Genomic DNA, 19,990 nt, shown 5'->3' with positions numbered 1-19,990 from the left:
ACATAAGTGACAATACAATTTGAAGTATTTTAATACGTCTTTTGAAACTGTGAGTGATCTTTAAGCAAAATGTAAAGTCAGTGATTACTGCTCAAACACCATTGCAACTACACAACAGTATTTACTGCTGGGTGATTACTTAATATACTTTGATATACTTTGGGGTTTTGGTGTTCTGCTACGTATTTTGGTAACACTAACCCTTGTCTAAAAGGGATATACAACTACTTTTGAAGCATTTTAGTTTGCTTCAGAAGAATTGGCACCACTAGTATATTAAGCCGTCACTCAGGCTTTGCAGAAAGACTGCTGCAATAATAGTTATTAGGATTTGAAAAGGAAAACTATGGTCTTTAATTTTTAAATCAGTACAACTATAGAAAAAGTTAAAATAATATTGAATAGCTAAGACAGAAACTCTGTATCTGCATGGACAAAACACTGTAAAAATCAGTGCCAGATGAAATGCTTCTTGCATTAGTAAATCTTCTCAAATAATTCAACTTACCTTCTCCTGATTAGTAAGGTAATATCTGAATTTCCAAACTAGATCCTGTTCCTCATATGTCAGCTGCTTTGTTGGTGGATAACTCACTATGATCTATTAGACACACAGTCAGAAAGTGAGTTTAAAATATACAAGCAGGCATAATCACCGAGTTAAGAGACTATACTCTGACAGAACACTGATGAGACAAATACAGCTAGAAAAAAGCTTTCCAACAACACAAATTTCTCATGCCATTGTGGTGATGCTCCTCAGTTATGTTGAATGAACTGGCAGTGTAGGCAAACATAAGCAGTTATTTTTAAGACTACCATCGACACCAACATATAGGTACAATATGTGTTCTTATCCAAACAAAACTGCGGCAATAGTTAAAAAAAGTACATTCTGCTCATTCCTGAGTTGGACCCATATAACTGTGTAAGAAACAACTTTTCTTTATTAATGATTTTATTTAAAGTGAGGTGAAACATTTCCCTGAAGTTGTCACTACATATTATACCAAGTTACCTAGTAACTTCAAATTTAGTCATCAGATGAGTGACTTACATTAAGCTGATCTCGTGTAGCTGCATTAGGCTTCAGATCATGATCAGAAGGTCCACTTCTTAAACTTCGAGCAAGCTTGTGATGTTTACTTTCTACTAAGTTCTCCTAAATGCAGAGGGTAAGTCAATATTTATAAATATTTAAACTCGAGAGAAAGTTACTACTGAAGTGAAAAATCCTAGCAAAAACTCACCAGTATCTTAAATAATGCATGACAATTAAAATTCACATCTAAAACTACAGCATCTTCCGGATTGTTTATTTTTCGTCATTGCTGTTTAACAAGATAATCCTTCAACAATATGCTCTTTTACTCATTAAAAGTAAGGTTTGTTGGGGTTTTAGTTTATTTAACTTCACTTGACTTACAAGCCCTATGTTGCCTTTTGGTGAATTGCTGCAGAATGCAAGTGTTCCAGTCAACGCATCTGTGATTTAGGCAGCACTCAAACGTGCTAGCTGCTTTGAAAACATTTTTAGGATGTTCGCAGTATAAAGCTTTGTATGCAAGAAAAACATTCTCAAAAAGTTTTCCCACTGTTAATAACATGTTAGCAACAGTAGGAGCCACAATAGGAGCCACAGTGTCAACAAGATTTCAGCAGCCAAGGCAGTTTTCAGCATTGTCAGACTTGCTCTTGCAGTGTTAGATTAAACAGTGCTCAAACAGTGTTGCCAGTAGAAGCCCACTTACATTAAGGTTCCCAAAGCTGCCAATACCAGTCCCACTGAATTGGCATCCACAATAATGGAAATCTTTTCTAGAACTGTATTTAGGCACTGTCTACATGAAAGACAACATACAAGAGAGTGTAGGAAGAAAATATTTTAACAGATGAAGTGACCAAGAGTTACTGCACTTTCTTCTATACTTGATTTCTCTCTTCTTCAGCTCCTTCTTACCTTATATTCCCACCCTCTCCCCTCTTTTACCAACAATCCCCCTATTTTGCTTTTCTACACTTCAGAAGCAAGCACATGAGGTATGGAAAGGAAGAGAAGCATCATTAGCATTAAATCACTTCTGGTATTTTAAATCTACCAGAAGCAGGAATAAAAAAAAAGTTACAACAACATATTTTTCAACTGGTCAAATACATCTTTCCAGTGGAATTTTGAACTACTGCAAATAGTGATATGACAAACTTAACTCCAATTCTGTAAACTTCTTAACAAAGTACTGTTATACACATTGCTTTACATGGAAGCTTTACACACACTGCTTACCATAGACATTTGCGGATCTGGAATCTTAACAATTTCAGAACTTGTTAAAATTGGAGATGACTCATCACCGTCCTGAATGACAGAAAGTTAAAAGCATATTAAATATTTCCAATTCTAAAAATAAAATAGCATGCCATATTAAAGCATTATATAACATACTGAAGTAAAAAACGATACAGCTACACCTTGCAGACTTTCGTGGGTATAAAGCGGAAAAAAAACGATTTTTTCGTTAGTTTTCACTAGATGATAAATAAGGTCACAATAGAGATCGAAGTTCATCTGAGGAGATGCATCTTGGCAACTCACTACCATGGAAGCAAACAAGTGAGTGGAAAAAATTGCTGTTATCATTACTCATGTCCTCTGGAAACGCAAAGAAAAACTAAATCCCGATCCGTACTTGCACTAAAAACAAACAGTTTCCTAGAAACAGCAGCAACATGGCAGAAAATATTTCAAAACAGTTCAACAATAAAGGCCCTTTGAAACAGCCAAATTTAGGAAGATTTGTGCCCATCTATTGCAGGTTCCACATGCAGTGTGGTATGGTCTTTTCTGGAAGTTCATGCTGTGCTTGCTACTCTGGAGCCATAAGGCAGATGCCTGATGGTTTTTCCTTATAAAAGACTAAGGTGTTGCTGGTTTCACTGGAAAAAGCAAAATATTTCTTGTTTGACCCTGGCAGAAAGAAATAATAAAGTCTGCCACCACAAGACAAGATCCAGCAATACTGTTTCCCTTCTTTTCAGTCACGTCCAGAAGACTGGTTTTGTTTTATTTTAGAAATGCAACCAAGCATTAATTGACAATATTCTACAGAATATTTAAAAGACAATATAAAAACAGTAAAACAGAAAAGTCACTAAAAAAACCACCAAGCCACTCGCATAATACATGCTATACTATATTTAAATAAGTTTGTTCTCATTTATTTTGGAGTAACTTTCAGGCATGAATCCTAATGAAAAGATTTGATTCCAGCATGGTCAAACAGGACAGAAGTAATGGCAAAAATTCTAAAGGCTGAATTGAACATGTAGTCCAATTTTCAAATGTGAGCAGGAACTAAAGATGCAAATAAGGTGCCAACTGGAATTATTATCTCAATCACAATATATATTTTACCTTCAAAAACTAAGCCCTGAGGGTTTAATCAAAAAGACTATCGCTAACACTGAATCTTCCCACTGACTTCAGCAAGCTTAATTTATTTTTCATCTTCAATGCCTTGCCTCTCCACAGTTTCCATAGGATGCATGGGGAGGGGAAAGAATTACTAGATCTCATAGAAGTATGCAGCCTTAGCTAAAAAAAAACAAGACTAAAAGTTAATGGCCAAAAGATGTTCCATGTAGTCTACTCAAATCACAAATAGAATAGCTTCTTATATTTTGATTTATATATATGTATTTATGTGTGTGTATATATATACACTTTATATATACACACACTATATATATATATTTTGTTGTGTGTTTTTTTTTAATAAATGTACACACATTAAACATACAAAAGTATCAAACCTTCATTTCACAGGAATCTATTCTAGTTTTATTTCATTTTAGAGTATAATACACATTACAAAGGTAAAAGCTAAGCACTTCAGTAAGATAGGTTCAGCAGCTTCATTATAAGGGAAACAGACATTTCCACTCAAATCAATTTTTTTTTTTTTAAATATAACTCTTCTGTCAGTAATGCTTTGAGGTAATTTGCTTCAGTTTGCTTCTGCCTCCCCCCCCCTTTTTTTTTCCCTTCTTCAGTCCCATATGTCTCTTGGGATGCTTTTGCTTTTATATTTTTCAGAGGTAACTTTCAAAGAATTTAGGAACTTGTATCAAGGAGGAAAAGGAAATAATTATCAACATCAAGAAACAGGAATTAATGCTGTCTTCACCATTTCAGGAGAAGAGTATTTTGTTAATCTATGTATATTCTGCATTGCTGACTACAGTAAAAGATTTCTTAATATTAAAAAAGCATGTTCAAGAAGACAACGCCGCATTTATTAGTGTCTGATGTCTTTCTGAAGTACAACGCTATGGTCAAAATAATGGCAACAACTACACATCTATCCATCTTAGTTAAATGTTTTATATATATATATACACACACACTCTGTGGCTGATGACGGTCCCAGAATGAGCAGTATTGCTCTTCCCATCAGTCCTCAAAAATGCATGCAAATGCACACTGAAGAGGACACTTAACCTAACTGCATAGAAATATCAATTCTGAAGTAGTTCTATTATAGCAAAAATACTACCGCACTGATATAAACAGTAGACTGAATAAAGTAGGAGATACACACATCAGCGATCACATTATACTAAAACTTCTGTCACCTCACTGCAAACATGCTTTCAAATCATGTTATATTAATATTATTCAAAACTAATGAAATATTAAGGAATAATATTTTGGCAGGAAAAACCCTCCAAGAAATAAATTTAGTGACAAAGGATGACAGACAAAGTTCCATCAAATAATTAGTTATCTTCCTAATCAAAACTGTAGTAAGGCCGCAATGTGATGTGGCCTTTAAAAGCAATGGAGGATTACAAATGCTCCAGAGACAAACAATGCTTCCCCTCAGTTTGGGCCCTTCCCACAACAGCTCTGTAGGAAAAACTTGACACAGCAGTGGAGTCACTAGCAACTAATAGATGTTCAAAACCCATACTGAGGCATTTTTAACATCCATACCCCATGTAGAGTCTCTAGGGATAGGGAGTAACAATACCCATACTATATCTTTCCCTCAGTAAATACACTCAGATAAAGTAGGCAGCTGAAAGAAGGAAAAATTCTGACAAAGCTTTTAGACTTGTAAAAATGGAGCACCACAATCAAAAGTCTATGACAGAGAGTACCAATTCAGAGTTTATTAGGATGAAAATGACCAAGTGCCTGAAACTTGCTTAAACAAGCAAACAAACAAAAATTTAAAAAGACACCAAGCTTTCCAATGACTAGTGTCAAAATGTTTATAGTGCCCTCTAAATGCAAGACTAGTATTAAAAAAATAATGATTTGCAAGCTCATTGGTAATGCATCTCTGTAAGCTATTGAAAAAAATAAGGTTTTCTTTATCCACCTTTGCTCAAATGCAGTTTTATAATGCTGAAGAGCCAAGCTAGAAAGTTCTAGCTATTCATCTCAAGTACTAGGAAAATTTTGTTTCCTTTGTTTCCTAGCATTTCATTACATTTTAGAAAACAAAGTCACAAGCTTCAACCAAACTTGCTATGAAGCACTTATGTCAAATTGCTGTCAGCAGTTACAAACATGTTAAAAACTGACTGTGAAATCCTCAAAGAAGGCCAATGTGAATAGTTTGCCTGTGAAGGAAGTCAGCTGTTTTACTCACCTTCTAATTAGATCAGTGCATAGCTCTAATTCTGTGTCATACCTGAATAACATCACACGGATCACCATGACCCCGACCATACAAACTTATTAAACCACACCAAGGACCGAGGGTCAAATTTAAATTTGCATTTTGAGTTTGGTCAGGTGCATGCTTTTGAAATATCTCTCCTGATTATCCCCATGTAATAAGAATTGGTTTACAACACTGAAGTTTTAAATATACCCTCCAACTGTTAAGAGTCATTCAGCTCAGGGGACTTGAGTAAAACTAGGCCCAAGTAAAAGAATCCAATGCAGACATTAGGCCTTCAGCAACCATTTCCTCATGGGAAATCTGCTTCTCTTTGCTGCATTACTTGTTAACATTGCCAGAGCTGGACATGACTTGTTGTTTTGCAAATGGGAAACAAAAACAATGACAATACTGAAAAGCACTAACTTGCTTTAAATTAATCTTAAGAATTTTAGAAGTATTTCAATACATTAAGGTCAGTGTAGAACTTTATATAAACATTATAAACTATTTAAAGTCAACAAAATTTGCAGCTTTCTAAACCCACAAAGTTCTTTCCTGAAAATTAGCTTCACGGTATAAATAAATAAGGAAGTTCTATTTATCTTATTCTTTACTACTTTCTTCCAAGACATGAAAGAGGTTCTCTGGGAACGTGACACTTTTGAAGCCAAATGCAGCAGTGCCATCAATTTATTCAAAGGTTTCATTTGGAACCTTTGCAAGAATACATATTAATGAAAAATCCTGGTGTTATTTGCACTTGGAAAATCACGGGGAACTTTTGCCTAAATGAATCAGAAATGACGCTCTTGTCACTATAAGGCTCCTATCCTTCACATCACGAATGTTGTATTAAAATTAACAGAGAACATGGAAAGAGCCACTGCCACTTTACGTCATTATAATTGAAGGCCAAGTCAAGCAGTAGATGATAGAATTTGAGATTCTTTAACAGGCTATTTCTTTGTAAACACTTGAAAACAAATTTATCACCCAACTGTGACATGTAATCTTCACTTTACCTATCGGTCACAGACAGGTGACAACAGAACCTAGTTTCAATATCCTGGGTATGTATACTGTACACTGTAATTGAAAGCATGAAAATACTGAGAAGACAGGCACTAATTTATGTAGTTTCCTACTGCTGCCAGAAAAGGGTCAAGAACTTGCTGAAAAGCTACTTCATAACAACAAACCCCTATAACTAACTGCAGCTTGAGTTTTAATACGTACTATTACACATTCAATTACTTTATCATCACAAGAGCAGACAATTTATAGCTATTTTGTTCCATGCATTTTTAATATGCCTCAGTAAAATCTGTCAAGAAATAGATGCATGTTTCCAGTCTGAGTCTTCTTTCCCTCACTTTTTATATCTTTAAGACTATAATGACGACTGGAAAAAATTGTGTGTGCAAATCAGGTATAACTTATCTATAATGGTAGGTTTCTGGAGGCTGAGGGAAGAAACCACTTTTAGGAATATTACATACAACTATACAAAGTGTCAAGACAATACAAAGCTGCACGTTAGCCATGCTCATTAGTTTGCACCTGTGACACATACAACACATTCTAATTTAAGCTTTCATCCTACTCCAGAGTAAACTTGTTAACAAGTTTTAGTAAGATATTTCAATGTTTTGACCATGTTCCATTATGCTCTCAAAAAAAAAATACTTCCTTGATTCCCAAAGAAGTAAAGAACTATTTGGTTTTGAAGAGGAATTTGACACATACTAAGTTGCCTTGTGCTTTGTAACATAATGGAATTTTGTCACAGTAAGATCCTCTAAAACAGACGGTTCTAAGAGAAATCTACAGAAACACTAACAAACAAGGTATTCTAAAGGCAAAAAAAAAAGAATTGGGAAGGTGGGTCCCATTTTCAAACACAGTCTGCCAGAACAAATGCTAAACGCTTGGACTCTCAGGCAGTAAGCTGGTAAACTGAGCAGGTTTTTAACCTAGACACCTGCCTACAGCACAGAGTATCAACATTTTATCTTTTTAAACTCCTCAGGATGTTCTTAGATTTTAAATGAGCTCTGCTCATTTAAAACGTCAGCCTTAAATTCTTCTTTAGTGCTTAATGCCATAACAAAGCACCTAATACACTCCCTCTGGTCAATAAGCGCTCATTCACAAGTGACTCGTTCAAATAGGACAAATACTTCAGAACTTCGAGACATAACCAGAGACTGTAGTATTTGATGCATAAGCATATTCAGTTTCCTCACCAGAGGTGCATAGAGGAAAGGACAAATAACTTCTGCCTTAAGACATCAGCTCTGTCATCAAAAACGGAATTGTGAAGACTCAAGTCTAACTGCTGGCTCTGTGACAAGAAACACAACAGTGGGACAAGATGCTAGAAGCCATTTTTAGAAGGCACCTCTCTACTTGGAACCCAGAACACCTTAGAACATAGAAGACACATAAAACATAGCTCTGCAATGGAGTACTCATCCCCAAACCCAGCAGTGTTCCCTCTTATCTGATTAATGTCTCAAGTACATTCTGAGCCTCTTGCTGTCCGTGGTCCTACAGACGGACTGATCTTTCCTGCATACCATCTTCAGAGTTACACCAACCCACTGCTTGGTCATCACAGATCTGCTTTAGTGTGCAGGAGAATTTGCTAAGAGCCAAGTAGAACCACTGTCGCCTCCAGAAGCACTACAGAGACAGCCACTACTACATGGGACAGAACATAGCATCCACCTGCTATATCATGTCTGCATCTGTTGATCAGATGATCTGTCATCATCTGTTCTATATCATGTCTGCAAGACTGAACTTTTACAAGGGCTTGCAAAATTTCTTAAACAGCTGCTCATTTCTGTTATGACAACAGGAAAAGCTAATTATTTAAATAACTACATTTAACTAATTTTTAAAACTAACTTCCAACAGAATAGAACTTAGGCAGATTCTGATTTGTTTTCTTGGGTGTTTTTTTTTGGTGGAATATTGTTTTTTTGCAATTTATTGCTGTATTTCTCACTGCCTTCTAGTACCTTACCTAGATCACAGTCCTACTTTTCAGACCAACCGGTAATGTTGCCACAAAAATAATTCTAACCTATCTTCCATTGTATTAATATTTTCTATATTGAATCACATTTCTTTTTTAAATTCTCAGAATAGATGCTACTTAAAGTTCATGTCTCCAAGCTTAACAGGACTCCAGTCTATCATCTTCTACTTTCTCTTTTCCATACAGCTGCATTATTCAGTAGTTTTCTGAATTCTTATTAATAGAAACATACTGAAAACTTTAAAAGGTAATTTCTGTCAAGTTTTCTTTTTTTTTGAAACCAAGTGATACAGATGCTGTCTTCTCTATTTCAGTGGATCTTTCTACAACGCACAGGTCCATAGAAGCATTGATAATGCCTGCCAAAGCCACAATACTGCCTGTAAAGCTCACTGTTAGTCCTTTGTTTCAATAAATTTAAACTCACAATACTGATGTCACTCCTTAAATGTCTCACTACAACTTTACGTCTTGATCTTTTCAGTTTCAAAATCTATTTTTAAAAAACTGTATTTTTCTGGATACTTCAGAATAACAAAATTTAAAAGTTGCTCAAGAAGCTTGAGTTGTGGTGTTTTAACAATTAAATTTTGCATGCATACATACAAATTGGCAAGCCCTATTACAGACACTGAAAAATAACAGCAGGATATCCCTTTTAGTAGCGATTTCTACATACACACTTTCTGTGCAAGAATATTAAAATAGTTACCAGCTTCAGATACTGCTTTGGAGATCTGTTTCCTATAAACAGGAGGAAAAGATGGAAGACACTCTGATCAAGAGTCTTTTCTTAAATTAACTTTCATAACATTTTCAGCATCGAAGTATAAGCTTTTAGTTGTTGACTTTAGAGAACGTTCACAAGCTGAGCACCTGTGCAAAGTTTTAAAGTTTTTTTGTATTTTGTAAAATTACCAATCAATACAGGTACACTTCTTCTTGATGAGACAATTTTACATACAGCTACTCTGAAAGTACCACTGGGTGACTGGAAGAACAATAAATCAAAAAAGTTTTTAATCACTCACTTAAAAATTCTATAATCTTGAACTGTTACATGAATGAATGACTTCCGTAATTTCATTGCATCCATACCATTTGATTTATATGTACATAAACAGCTGCCACTGTCAGCTGCCTGCTACTATCCTGCAGCAGAATATTTCACCTCAGCAGAAAAAAAATATCCATTTCAGATGCACACACTGCTTTTTAAAGAAGATAATAAAGTCTGCAAGGCACATACCTTTTCGTAGTAAACTATTCCATATTCTTTATCATCACACTTGACACAACGGAATTCAATCATCAGGTACATAAAATTAGAACTTCGTTTTTCCCTCTGAGAAGAGAACCACCAGATGTGTATCACATACTAAAGAGCATCAATCTTTAGCATTCACAGTACAGCAATCTGTACACAGTACAGCACTTCCTTTGTGCTGTAACTGATTAATTAGATTATCAGTCGTTGAAGCAATTATTCAGTTAATCATTTCATAGCACTACTTGAGACCATTTTCCTGACATTCTTCCTTAACTTACATTCCCAACTCACAATAAACATCCACATGTAACAAAATCATATTGTTTTCATCAGTAGCTTGCAATTATGGATTTAAAAGTCTACAAAGAAGCAATGAAGAGTAACCAGCTGACTTTTCTTTTAAATGATTACATGTAATTATGCACATCAGTCAAAACCCAGAAGACATGAAAAATCACTGCTTTAGATGAAACAATGAAAGAGACAAATTAAGCTTGGACCAAAATTAGACTTGCAGCTTTTACACTTTTAGAGGAAGATTTGCTCGTGTACATGTTTTTTAAATGATTTATTAGTAAAAGTGTTTAGAATTTTAAAATCTTTAAAATCTAGATGGGTAACAAAGAAGTTATATATAAAACCACTATCAGGAACATTTAATGAAAAAAAAACATGCCCTTTGATACCAAGCAACTCAAGCTCATTTTACGCCTTCATAATGGATTCCACTTGCCAGAAGAAACAATGCAATTTTGCATTTAAGACACAGCTCTAGGAATCAGAAATGTTGAATTTCTTGTAGTTTTATATAAAAAAAGGACGAAGACAAAAATATCCATTTCTAACAAAGGATAGGCTGAGTTCTCAAAAAGACTGGAGGTGTTGTTAAAACACAAGTATAAATATAAATTCCCAGAGTTCTAATTAGCTCTAATTAAAGTATGAATAAAAAAACTCAGAATACAAAGCAGAATACAACGGAGTTCTCTTGTACAAGGTAAGTATAATCAGTTAGCAAGTCTGCAGTCATTTTTCTCAGTGATTAACACCTCATTCAGGTGTTAGGTTGTGGTTTTTGTGTTTATTTAATTCACTCGAATCTTATAAGTGTTTTTCCTCAACACCCAAAAATCAAAACCAATAAAGCTGAACAGGTCTAAAGCCAAAGAACAGTCTGTATGGCCAAAAAGCTTCCCATCATGATCTAAATCCTAGAGGTTATTCAATCATATCTAACAACATTTGTTCCAAGCTGTAACAAATTATTAATAAATACAAGTCACTTAAAAGTTGATAAGAGAGCTTTCTATTCTCATAATTGCCAAAATCAAGTCCAAATGGGAAGCTTAAAGAATTATTTTTTCTTTGATTGTACACATCAGTAATTGAAGAAAAATAGGACAGGTTAGTCTCCCAAGCATGTGAAGGTTCCACATTAGCAAGATTCAAAACGAAGATTACAAATCTGATCTAGGATGACCTACCTCATTTATCATTTCTATTTCTCTAAAGGTCAGCCTGTCCAGCCAGTCCACTTTCACCATGTGGCCTTGTCGATGAGACTTTGTGAGCTGCATACAAAATCACAATGATAATATTTAAATTGTTTCGAGCAAGAAAAAGAATATCAAACTCAGTTTTACAGATACGTTAGCATAGGAAATCAGGGAAAAAAGAAACTGTAGAAAAAAGCCTGTACATTATGCATACAGTAGATCCTTGTAAACAGTTAAGCTGTGCCATAGCAATACTTCTAATATCTCAAAATATCACGGCAAAAATCAAAACCACGCTACAAGCACACAATCTTTGAATGTGTGAAACATTAAAACAGGAACCTATTTTTTAAGCAGTCACACAACAAAAACACTTGACTGAGTTACTGATTTTCATACAGCATAACTTACCAAGTCAAACACAAAAAGAAGGTATTTCAGAAATTATCCAAACTGAGTAATTCTGCATTTATAAGCCTTACAAAAGCAAGGTCTCAGATTGAGACTTACACGTTGAAAAAGGTCAATGAAGACTTACAGCAAATCAGAGTTCGTTCTCCTTTTCTTTTTAGGCATCTGAAAACAGCCTACCAGAAAGCCCGATAGTATCTGGACAGGAAAGTTCTCTTTGCTTCGTTGCTATTTCCCACGGTACACAGAAGCTGCCACTCAGAAGGCAGGCAGCATCTCACCAATATTCCGCCTCCCTGCTTTGCCCAGCACACCCTCGCCTGCCACAGCCTTCTTTTTAGAAGCCAAAGAATGCTGTTGGAAGGACTCTGGAAATTACCTAGTCTCAAAGCAGGGTTACTGACTGCACATTGCACAGGACATTGTGCAGTCAGGTTTTAACTGCACAAGGACAGGGACTCCAAAACCTTTCCTAGCAATCTGCTGTAGTAACGTTGGACTACTCTTACATTTAAAAAAAAGTTCTGTGTTTCAGTTTGCACAGACACCTTTACACACAGTAGCATTAATAGGCATCCAGCAACTGATGAGCCAATCAAAGGAAAATCTGAAGCTGGCTGTATGCAAACAATGGCTATTTAGAAACGAAACATCACAAGAACCTTGTCTGCTATGGAAACAGCTATACAGATGAAAGCTCACACAGACACTACTCAGAAACCGTATTTGCTTTGCTAGCCAGCAGCATCTGTGGATAAAATGCCTTTATAAAGGAACACAACAAAATACCAGTGAAGAAAACAGTAATATCTTTCAGAAATTAGTATCTTGAAAAAACAGCTTTCAAAAGCTATTCATTAGCTATTCATTAGAATTATTATTATTCATTAGAATTATTCACTAGCTATTCATTAGAATTCTCATTTGGGACGTTAAAGAATCCCCTCCTCTTCCTGAAATGCTTTGGGCCCTCATTTCCCATCTGCAAAAGAACAGGCTAGAACAGACCCATGTGTTTTGAGATTGCAATACTTAGTTATTTGTTCTTCTTGAGTAGGGAGCAGAAAGGAGTGATGGGGAAGAAAAGCGCTGATAGGGTATGATCACATTTGCAACAAAACTAACATGAAAGTGAAGATCTACACTAACACCTTTCTCAGAGACCCACCACCTCCATCACATAACCATGCAACAAACTGTAAAAACAGTCCTGATAGTCAGTGTCTATCTACAGAGGTTCCTTGGGCTAGATGGGATTTATTCTGCTACGATCAAGAAATGGGACACCATGGCTGGCAGAAAACTTGGAGTAGATGCACTTAAGCAGAACAGGAACATACAACTACACTAATCCAAGACAAAGGTGAGTTTGTCCTCTGTCAGGTATATAAAAGTCTCCTGGCATATTCTCCTGCTCTTCTTCCCAAACCAAAGCCTAGCGTAGTTCTTTCCAAAAAAGGTATGCTCACACCTGAGCTTGCACTGAATAAAGCAGGTTTGCACATCGCATGCTTTCTTTAGAATACTATACAATGTTAGTTTGAACTCTCAACAAAAAATCACTATTTAATTACATCACTTCTGTATCTCCCAAAGAAAAATATGTCTGCATCTCAGTGTTCTTGTAAAGCCACTCTTGAAACAAACCTTATTCATTATAGTGACCTACTTCCTACAAGTCAGAAAACATTTATGATGAGTTTTCCATTATAAATTCAAGGTCAGCAAGACTAATTAAATAGACTGTAAATCAAAGTTTATTTCTGTAACAGAACTCTAGATCACAAATGGACGTATTTATGACACTGGCCCTTTCTTTCACCTGGAGCTGAACAAAGGTGAGGATGAAAACTAGGCAACCAAGATTAAGATGCAAGTACATACACTAAATAAGAAGGGCTGAGACATCTGGCAAGCTTGAGGTAAGCTCACCTGAAGAATGAGAGATCAGCTAGTCAAGTTCAAGAGCTAACATTTTGTTGAATTCCAGAGGTAGCTTTGATGGCAAAAATACAGTCTGCCAACAAGCTGTGAATAGAAATATTAATATGCACACATATGCGTGATCTTAAATTAATGCAATTTCGGTTAATTTTTGCAGGTCTACTCATTTTTCTTCTCTAATGCAGAGGTATATCATACATGCCTGAACTGTACACCAGACAGCCCTAAATCCAAAGGACAGCTACTGAAGGAAACTTGACTGTCCTCACAAGGTACTCTCAGGAGCTACTCCTCTTGAACTGGATGCAGTTCTGTTTCTGAACATTTTCAAGGTGCATTGATATTTTCATTTTTCACAAAGAATAAGGATTTTAAGTTGCTACAACAGAATGCTACACATATTAGAAGTCTCTTACGCTGTTCAATGTATTTATGTGCCAATTTAAGGAATACTTGTGGCAAGGTACTTTATCCATTTGTGTAAATCCTGTAAAATACCTAAGTCAAAGTAAGATAATTTTCATGTGAGAAAACAACATGGGAAGTTTGTCTTCATTAAAGTCTAATTTTGCTCCAATGATAGTTCAAACTTTCCACGTACATCTTAAAGGTTGCTATACCTTTGCCAAGCGGCTCATTTGATCCTCAGAAACTGTGCTGCTGGTTCTCCCAGGAGTTCTGGTGGGCTCCGAGCCATCAGCTTCTACATTGGGCCAGACTTTCAGATCATGCATTCCTTGACGAAACATACTGCAAGGAAAAATGTGGGATCACTTTGGCAAATCGAGAACATAGCTGTCAGGAATCAAAGTACAGCAGGAGCTGTACAAAAATGAACGGGATTCCTCTGCCAAACCTACAAACATATACTGCCATGCACAAGTTAACTGAACTGTAGAAGTGCCTAGCACCTTATGCCCTCTGTGGCCTTCATTTTTATCGGCACGTGAAGTTTAAAAGAAAATGAGTAAATCTGAGATAACTTATTTGGCAAGTGGAAGAAAAATGGATAATTCCCGAAGTCAACAGGGTGGTACAAACATGAACTGAAGAGAGAGCTTGACCTTCATAGTTTTATTATTTGTAATGAAGCATAAAGAATTCCTCTTGACTTGCAAATTACAATATTGACTTTAGGTCCACCAAAAAAATTAAACTATAAAATGATGTAAGTTTCATCTGAAGGTCAACTGATAAAAAGCAGCTTTCTCAGCTGAAAAAAAAAACCCTCATCACACCATTTTTTCCATCTATGCCTGAAATTGAATTGATAATTGAAATTGTGCAGAGAGCAGAAATTTACAGGGAAATTCACCACACCTCTTCTCTTCAAAGCCCTGTTTCCCTTGCATATTTGCACCGATCCACCTGTAAAAGGTGCCCCAACAAATCAAGTGCAATATTTTTGCAAATAAGAGCTGATCAGCTGACTAACATCTTCAGGGATATACAACTTCGAATAAATTAAAAATTATCAAGAAATACTGACGAGAAGGACCATCTCACCTTAAATTCACACATTGTTGAATACTACTACAATGGTTTACATTTACAAGCCAAGAAAAAAAAATGAAATATTTCTGTACACCTAGTTCTCTCATCCCCCACACTCTGGAAATAAATTTTATAAATACTATCTTTTTCAGGAATTATGATTTAATATTTTAAAAACTACCAGCAATCTTCAGGCCACAGTCCAATTGATCCAGTCTAATCTTCTGCCCTAAGACAATGTCAATTTTTTTTGTCAAAGGAAAACCTTTAATGACAGATGCAACCTCCCACTACAGAGATTTTCTACATTCAATACCACTAGGACAGGTTTCCTAGAGCCAACCACTTCCTAATGCCAACCTAAACTTGCCCTGGCTCAGCATAACCTTATTACTCCTTACCCACACACAAGACACAAAGGTTACTTCTCTCCATTTTCGAACACTACCTACATAGCTGGAAAGTGTTCCCACAGACTTTTCTTCAGCCCCACCTCTCCTTACTCCTCCTCCATTACACCTATTTACTAGATGTCCACTGATACAGATTCCCTTGGGCTCCCAGCTGCCAGAAACTTGCCTGAAATTACATAGAACTGGACACATTCCCACAGAGGCAAATAAGAAGCAGAAGGATACAACGTTGTCCCTGATGTGCGTACTTGCGAACTGTTTATATATTCAATGTTGTTTACATATTTCACAACATCATGAACGAATCATGTAAATCTTAAGATTTAATTAAATTAAAGATTAATTAAGAATTAATTAATTAATTAAGAATTAAATTACACACACTATCCTTAAACTGCATCCTGTATTTTTCAGTCCCCTTTGTACTCAGTCAAGATCCTTTTGGTGCACTGCCACATTCCAGCGTACTTGTAATCCCATCCAGCTCCATGTTATCTGCAAATGTACTGACCTTGCTCTCTACTAAATCATACAGATTATTAATTTTGAAAATTCCCTATTTCCTGTATTACATGTTTTTTTCTTGCAGATAGTTAACAGCTGCATTAACAGACAAATTGTAAGGCAATTAAACAAATTATGTTAAGTAATCAGAACTGGAATTAATTCATTAAAAGAATATACAAGAAAGTGGTATTTTTAAAAAGCCTAAACTTTGTCTTTTTACATGAGAAACTGTATTTTTTCAAAACCATAACACATATGAAGCTACGCTTGGGGGGAGGAGGAAGAAATAGAATAAATCTGATTTTTCTAAACATATATATATATATATATGTACGTATATAGGTGTATATATATATTTTACCCATATTTCCCAAAGAGCGAGACCGTTGTTCCTCCCACAGGAACTGCTTTACCAGGCCCATATACATCCCAGATGGTTAGAGCCACCTGTGCATTGCGAGGTAAGTCTGGATACTTCACAGGCAGTTTCAGCCATTCATTCCAGCTGCAAAGAAACAATTTTTATTAGTCATAAAACCTCAGAATTCAAGTTACCCTACAGTAGTTTACAGAATACAAGTTCTCCTCGGACTATGAACTTCTAACGACAGACTGACAATTTCCCCATGGGCTTTAGTTATTCAAACACTTAAGTGTTGTCTTGAGTCACTACATTCATGTATGATTAAAAGGCCATCAATCAAAGGAATAGTTCCTGAAATTTATGACTAAGTACCCAAGATCAGTCTACCCAGTAAACAGTGTAGAATGTGCTAGTTCAGGCCCCCAAAAAGTTATTACATTAGTGAACCATACCAAAACAGATAATTATATTTTTTCTTACCCATTACACAAAAAAAAAATGCTTTAGTGTTGTCAGGGCAACAGTTAATAACTATACAGAGACTTAAAACATAAATTATTTGAAAAAGACAACAAAATATTTTTTTCTGACAAATGAAACCCACACAATTACTTATAGAACTTGATGCCCCAGTATCTAAGATATATGAAACAAAAGGCAGTCACTTACTTCCACCTAGTGCTAAAAGCTTTATAGGAAGTTCTAACTGGAAGAGCAAGAGGCTTCCCTTCTGCAAACACCTGACAAGTTACATACAAATCAGAGCAAGTTTCTTGATACAGTCCTGAGAACTTCAGCATGGGGTCTTCCAAGAGAGCTTTGTAACTCTTCTGTTCTCTTTTCCCCTCCAGACTTCCTCTATATAAAAAAGGGAGGGAAGAGAAAAAGGAAAAAAAGAAATAAATCAAAGTTTATTTTATGCACGCTAAAAATTCTACTCTATTTCCATAAGGTATATTTAGACTACTCAGTACGGCAGCTATATTTGTTTTGAATTACTAGCAAGCAGTGAAATCTAAATATCTGAGAGAAACTCTACATTTGTTCATCCTGAAGAGGAGAAGGTTCCAGGTAAACCTCATTGCAGCCTTTTAATACTTAAAAGGAGCTTATAAAAAAGACGGAGAGCAACTTTTTACTCAGGCAGACAATGACAAGGGGAAATGGCTTTAAACTCAAAGAGGGGAGAATTAGATTAGGTGTTAGGAGGAAATTCTTCACTCAGAGGGTGGTGAGGCCCTGGCACGGGTTGCCCCGAGAAGCTGCGGATGCTCCACCCCTGGAGGCTGGATGAGGCCCTGGGCAACAAGGTCTAGTGGGTGGCATCTCCACCCATGGCAGGAGAGTTAGAATTAAATGATCTTTAAGGTCCCTTCCAACCCAAGCCGTTCTATGATTAGAAGTGATGAAAAAAATACAAAATACATTGAAATACTGATTTAGGGGAAGAATATCAAATGGAATAATTACTTGTTTGCCTTTCCAATGGAGGTAACTTCTAATACAACTCGTAGATTCTTAGACTGTACCCAAAGCAGGGCAACAATGAGATGATATATACTGCTATTATCCAAAATAAAAATTACATCAGTAAGTATCAGCATAAACTTGCTCCAAATACAATTTAGAAAAAAAAGAGCAAACCTTATTTTAAAGCCACATGAAATTTGAAATGTATGACTGGCTTTGGATGCCATTCATTTCTAAACTCAACATCAAATCAAAGGTCAGCTAAGCAAACTATTCAAACCAAATGATTAAAGCCCTGCAACAACCTGCAGGACACAAGCATTTGATCAAATAGATGTAATTTCTCAGGCCTCTGCTATACAGCGATGAAACAGTTGTGCATATTAAATACCTGATTGTGGATGCACAAGTGGGAGGGGAAAAAAAAAAAAAAGGAATTTTGGTGTTGGTGTGGAAATAAGTAAGATGTATCTTCCAGCAAATAATAATCTTTCAGTACCATAAAATATTCAGAGTAGATGAACAAGTTTCTTGCAAGAAACAAGCACAGTACATTCCAGGAAGACACACACTCTGATGCACAAACAGAATCAGAGTTTTTGATAGGCAGTACCAATTAGCAAAGAGAACACATGCAACTGACTTTAGTTCCTATTTTCTATTCAGATGAAACTATTTAGGCCCTAATTAAGCTTTCTCAAGTTAGTTTTTCACCATAGAGAAATATACCTCAGTGTAACTACATTAGGTACACATTTCAGAACCAGCCACTTCTACTCTACAAGAATTTAAGCATCCCTGTGATGCAGGAAAATAAACTTTAAGGAAATATGAACCAGAAAATACATCAGTGTGTGCAAACACTAGGTTCAACAGGAGTGCTTGCATACAACCAGCTAAGCACATACTTACAAGCTGCATCTCTGCCTATAATAGAGAACCTAAGAGCAACGTGCTTTCAAAAAATTATGCAAACAAGTAGGCTAAAGAAGTGTTTTCGGATTATCTCCTGCCTTTATCACTGAGGAGCTGCAGCACCAGCAGATGACAGGTTATCAGAGGCATTAGGACTCAGCTCAATCAACCTGTGCCTTACAGCACTGCCCTGCCCCACAGGACCTGAGGCCACGAGCGCTTCTACGACGGCCGGGGCAAAACCTACAACGGGTGCCCCGCTCCCTCCCGAGGAGCTGCTGGGCTCCGGGGGAGCTCATAGCCCTCAGTGGGGATACAGCAGCACCGACCCGGCCCCGGAGACCCCCAGAAAGCACTGCTGCGGGATGCCCGGGGCTCCCAGCTGCGCTCCCCAGCCGCCGGACAGGGCCGAGCCCCTCCTCAGCCACCCCCAGAGCCGGCGGAGACTGAAGTCCGTGCCTCTCTCACTCACATCTTCAGCTGCACGTTGATGTCAAGGTCGCAGCTATACACATAATAAAGCTTCTCAGCCTCCCCCATGGCTGCTGCTGCTGTTGCCGTCCGCTCGCCGCCTCAGCGGCGCCGCAACCCTGCAGCGGAACGACCGGCGTTGCCGAGAGGCGCCGACATCTTACTCAAGGGAGGAAGGAGCAGGGAGGCCCCCCCTCCCAGCTGCCCTTCTCTAAGATGGCCGCCGGCCTGCCCCTGCTGAGGGGGCGGTCCTAAGATGGCTGCGCCCACGGCGCGCTCACCAACATGGCTGCCCCCGTGTGTACGGTGCGCAAGATGGCGGTTCCGTCCCCTACGTTCCCCCCGGCTAGATGCGAGATGGCCGACTGAGTCGAGAGCGCAGGGTCAGGCCACGCTGCAGCTGCCTCCAGGGCGATGGGACTGAGAGCGTCAAAGAGGTGACTCCTGCCCCGTTTTCCAGCAGGAGCCCCCAGCATCACCTACATTTACCCCCTTCTCTCTCCTCAGGCTGTGA

At 37.2% G+C, this 19,990-nt stretch overlaps 1 protein-coding gene across 4 annotated transcripts in view; it reads right to left on the bottom strand.

The window, feature by feature from the left end:
* The window catches only part of PIK3C3 (phosphatidylinositol 3-kinase catalytic subunit type 3), a 74,720-nt gene extending 55,026 nt beyond the window's left edge, over nt 1-19,694 (bottom strand). The window contains exons 1-10 of one of the 4 annotated variants that reach the window (XM_048049995.2): nt 19,478-19,694; nt 17,290-17,478; nt 16,618-16,761; nt 14,463-14,592; nt 11,476-11,562; nt 9,971-10,066; nt 2,285-2,356; nt 1,752-1,841; nt 1,058-1,162; nt 509-601 (exon numbers count right to left, since the gene is read on the bottom strand). In XM_048049995.2, coding sequence (XP_047905952.1) covers nt 509-601; nt 1,058-1,162; nt 1,752-1,841; nt 2,285-2,356; nt 9,971-10,066; nt 11,476-11,562; nt 14,463-14,592; nt 16,618-16,761; nt 17,290-17,478; nt 19,478-19,545 — 1,074 coding nt within the window. In that variant the 5' untranslated portion in view covers nt 19,546-19,694. The remainder of the gene's footprint in view (nt 1-508; nt 602-1,057; nt 1,163-1,751; nt 1,842-2,284; nt 2,357-9,970; nt 10,067-11,475; nt 11,563-14,462; nt 14,593-16,617; nt 16,762-17,289; nt 17,479-19,477) is intronic. The other 3 variants (XM_048049996.2, XM_013183210.3, XM_013183211.3) reach the window with 3 other exon arrangements.
* Nucleotides 19,695-19,990: the final 296 nt, after the last annotated feature.

The sequence above is a fragment of the Anser cygnoides genome, chromosome Z (genome assembly GCF_040182565.1).
Source record: "Anser cygnoides isolate HZ-2024a breed goose chromosome Z, Taihu_goose_T2T_genome, whole genome shotgun sequence".
NCBI lineage: Eukaryota > Metazoa > Chordata > Aves > Anseriformes > Anatidae > Anser > Anser cygnoides.
This window is presented reverse-complemented; position numbering and strand designations above follow the sequence as displayed.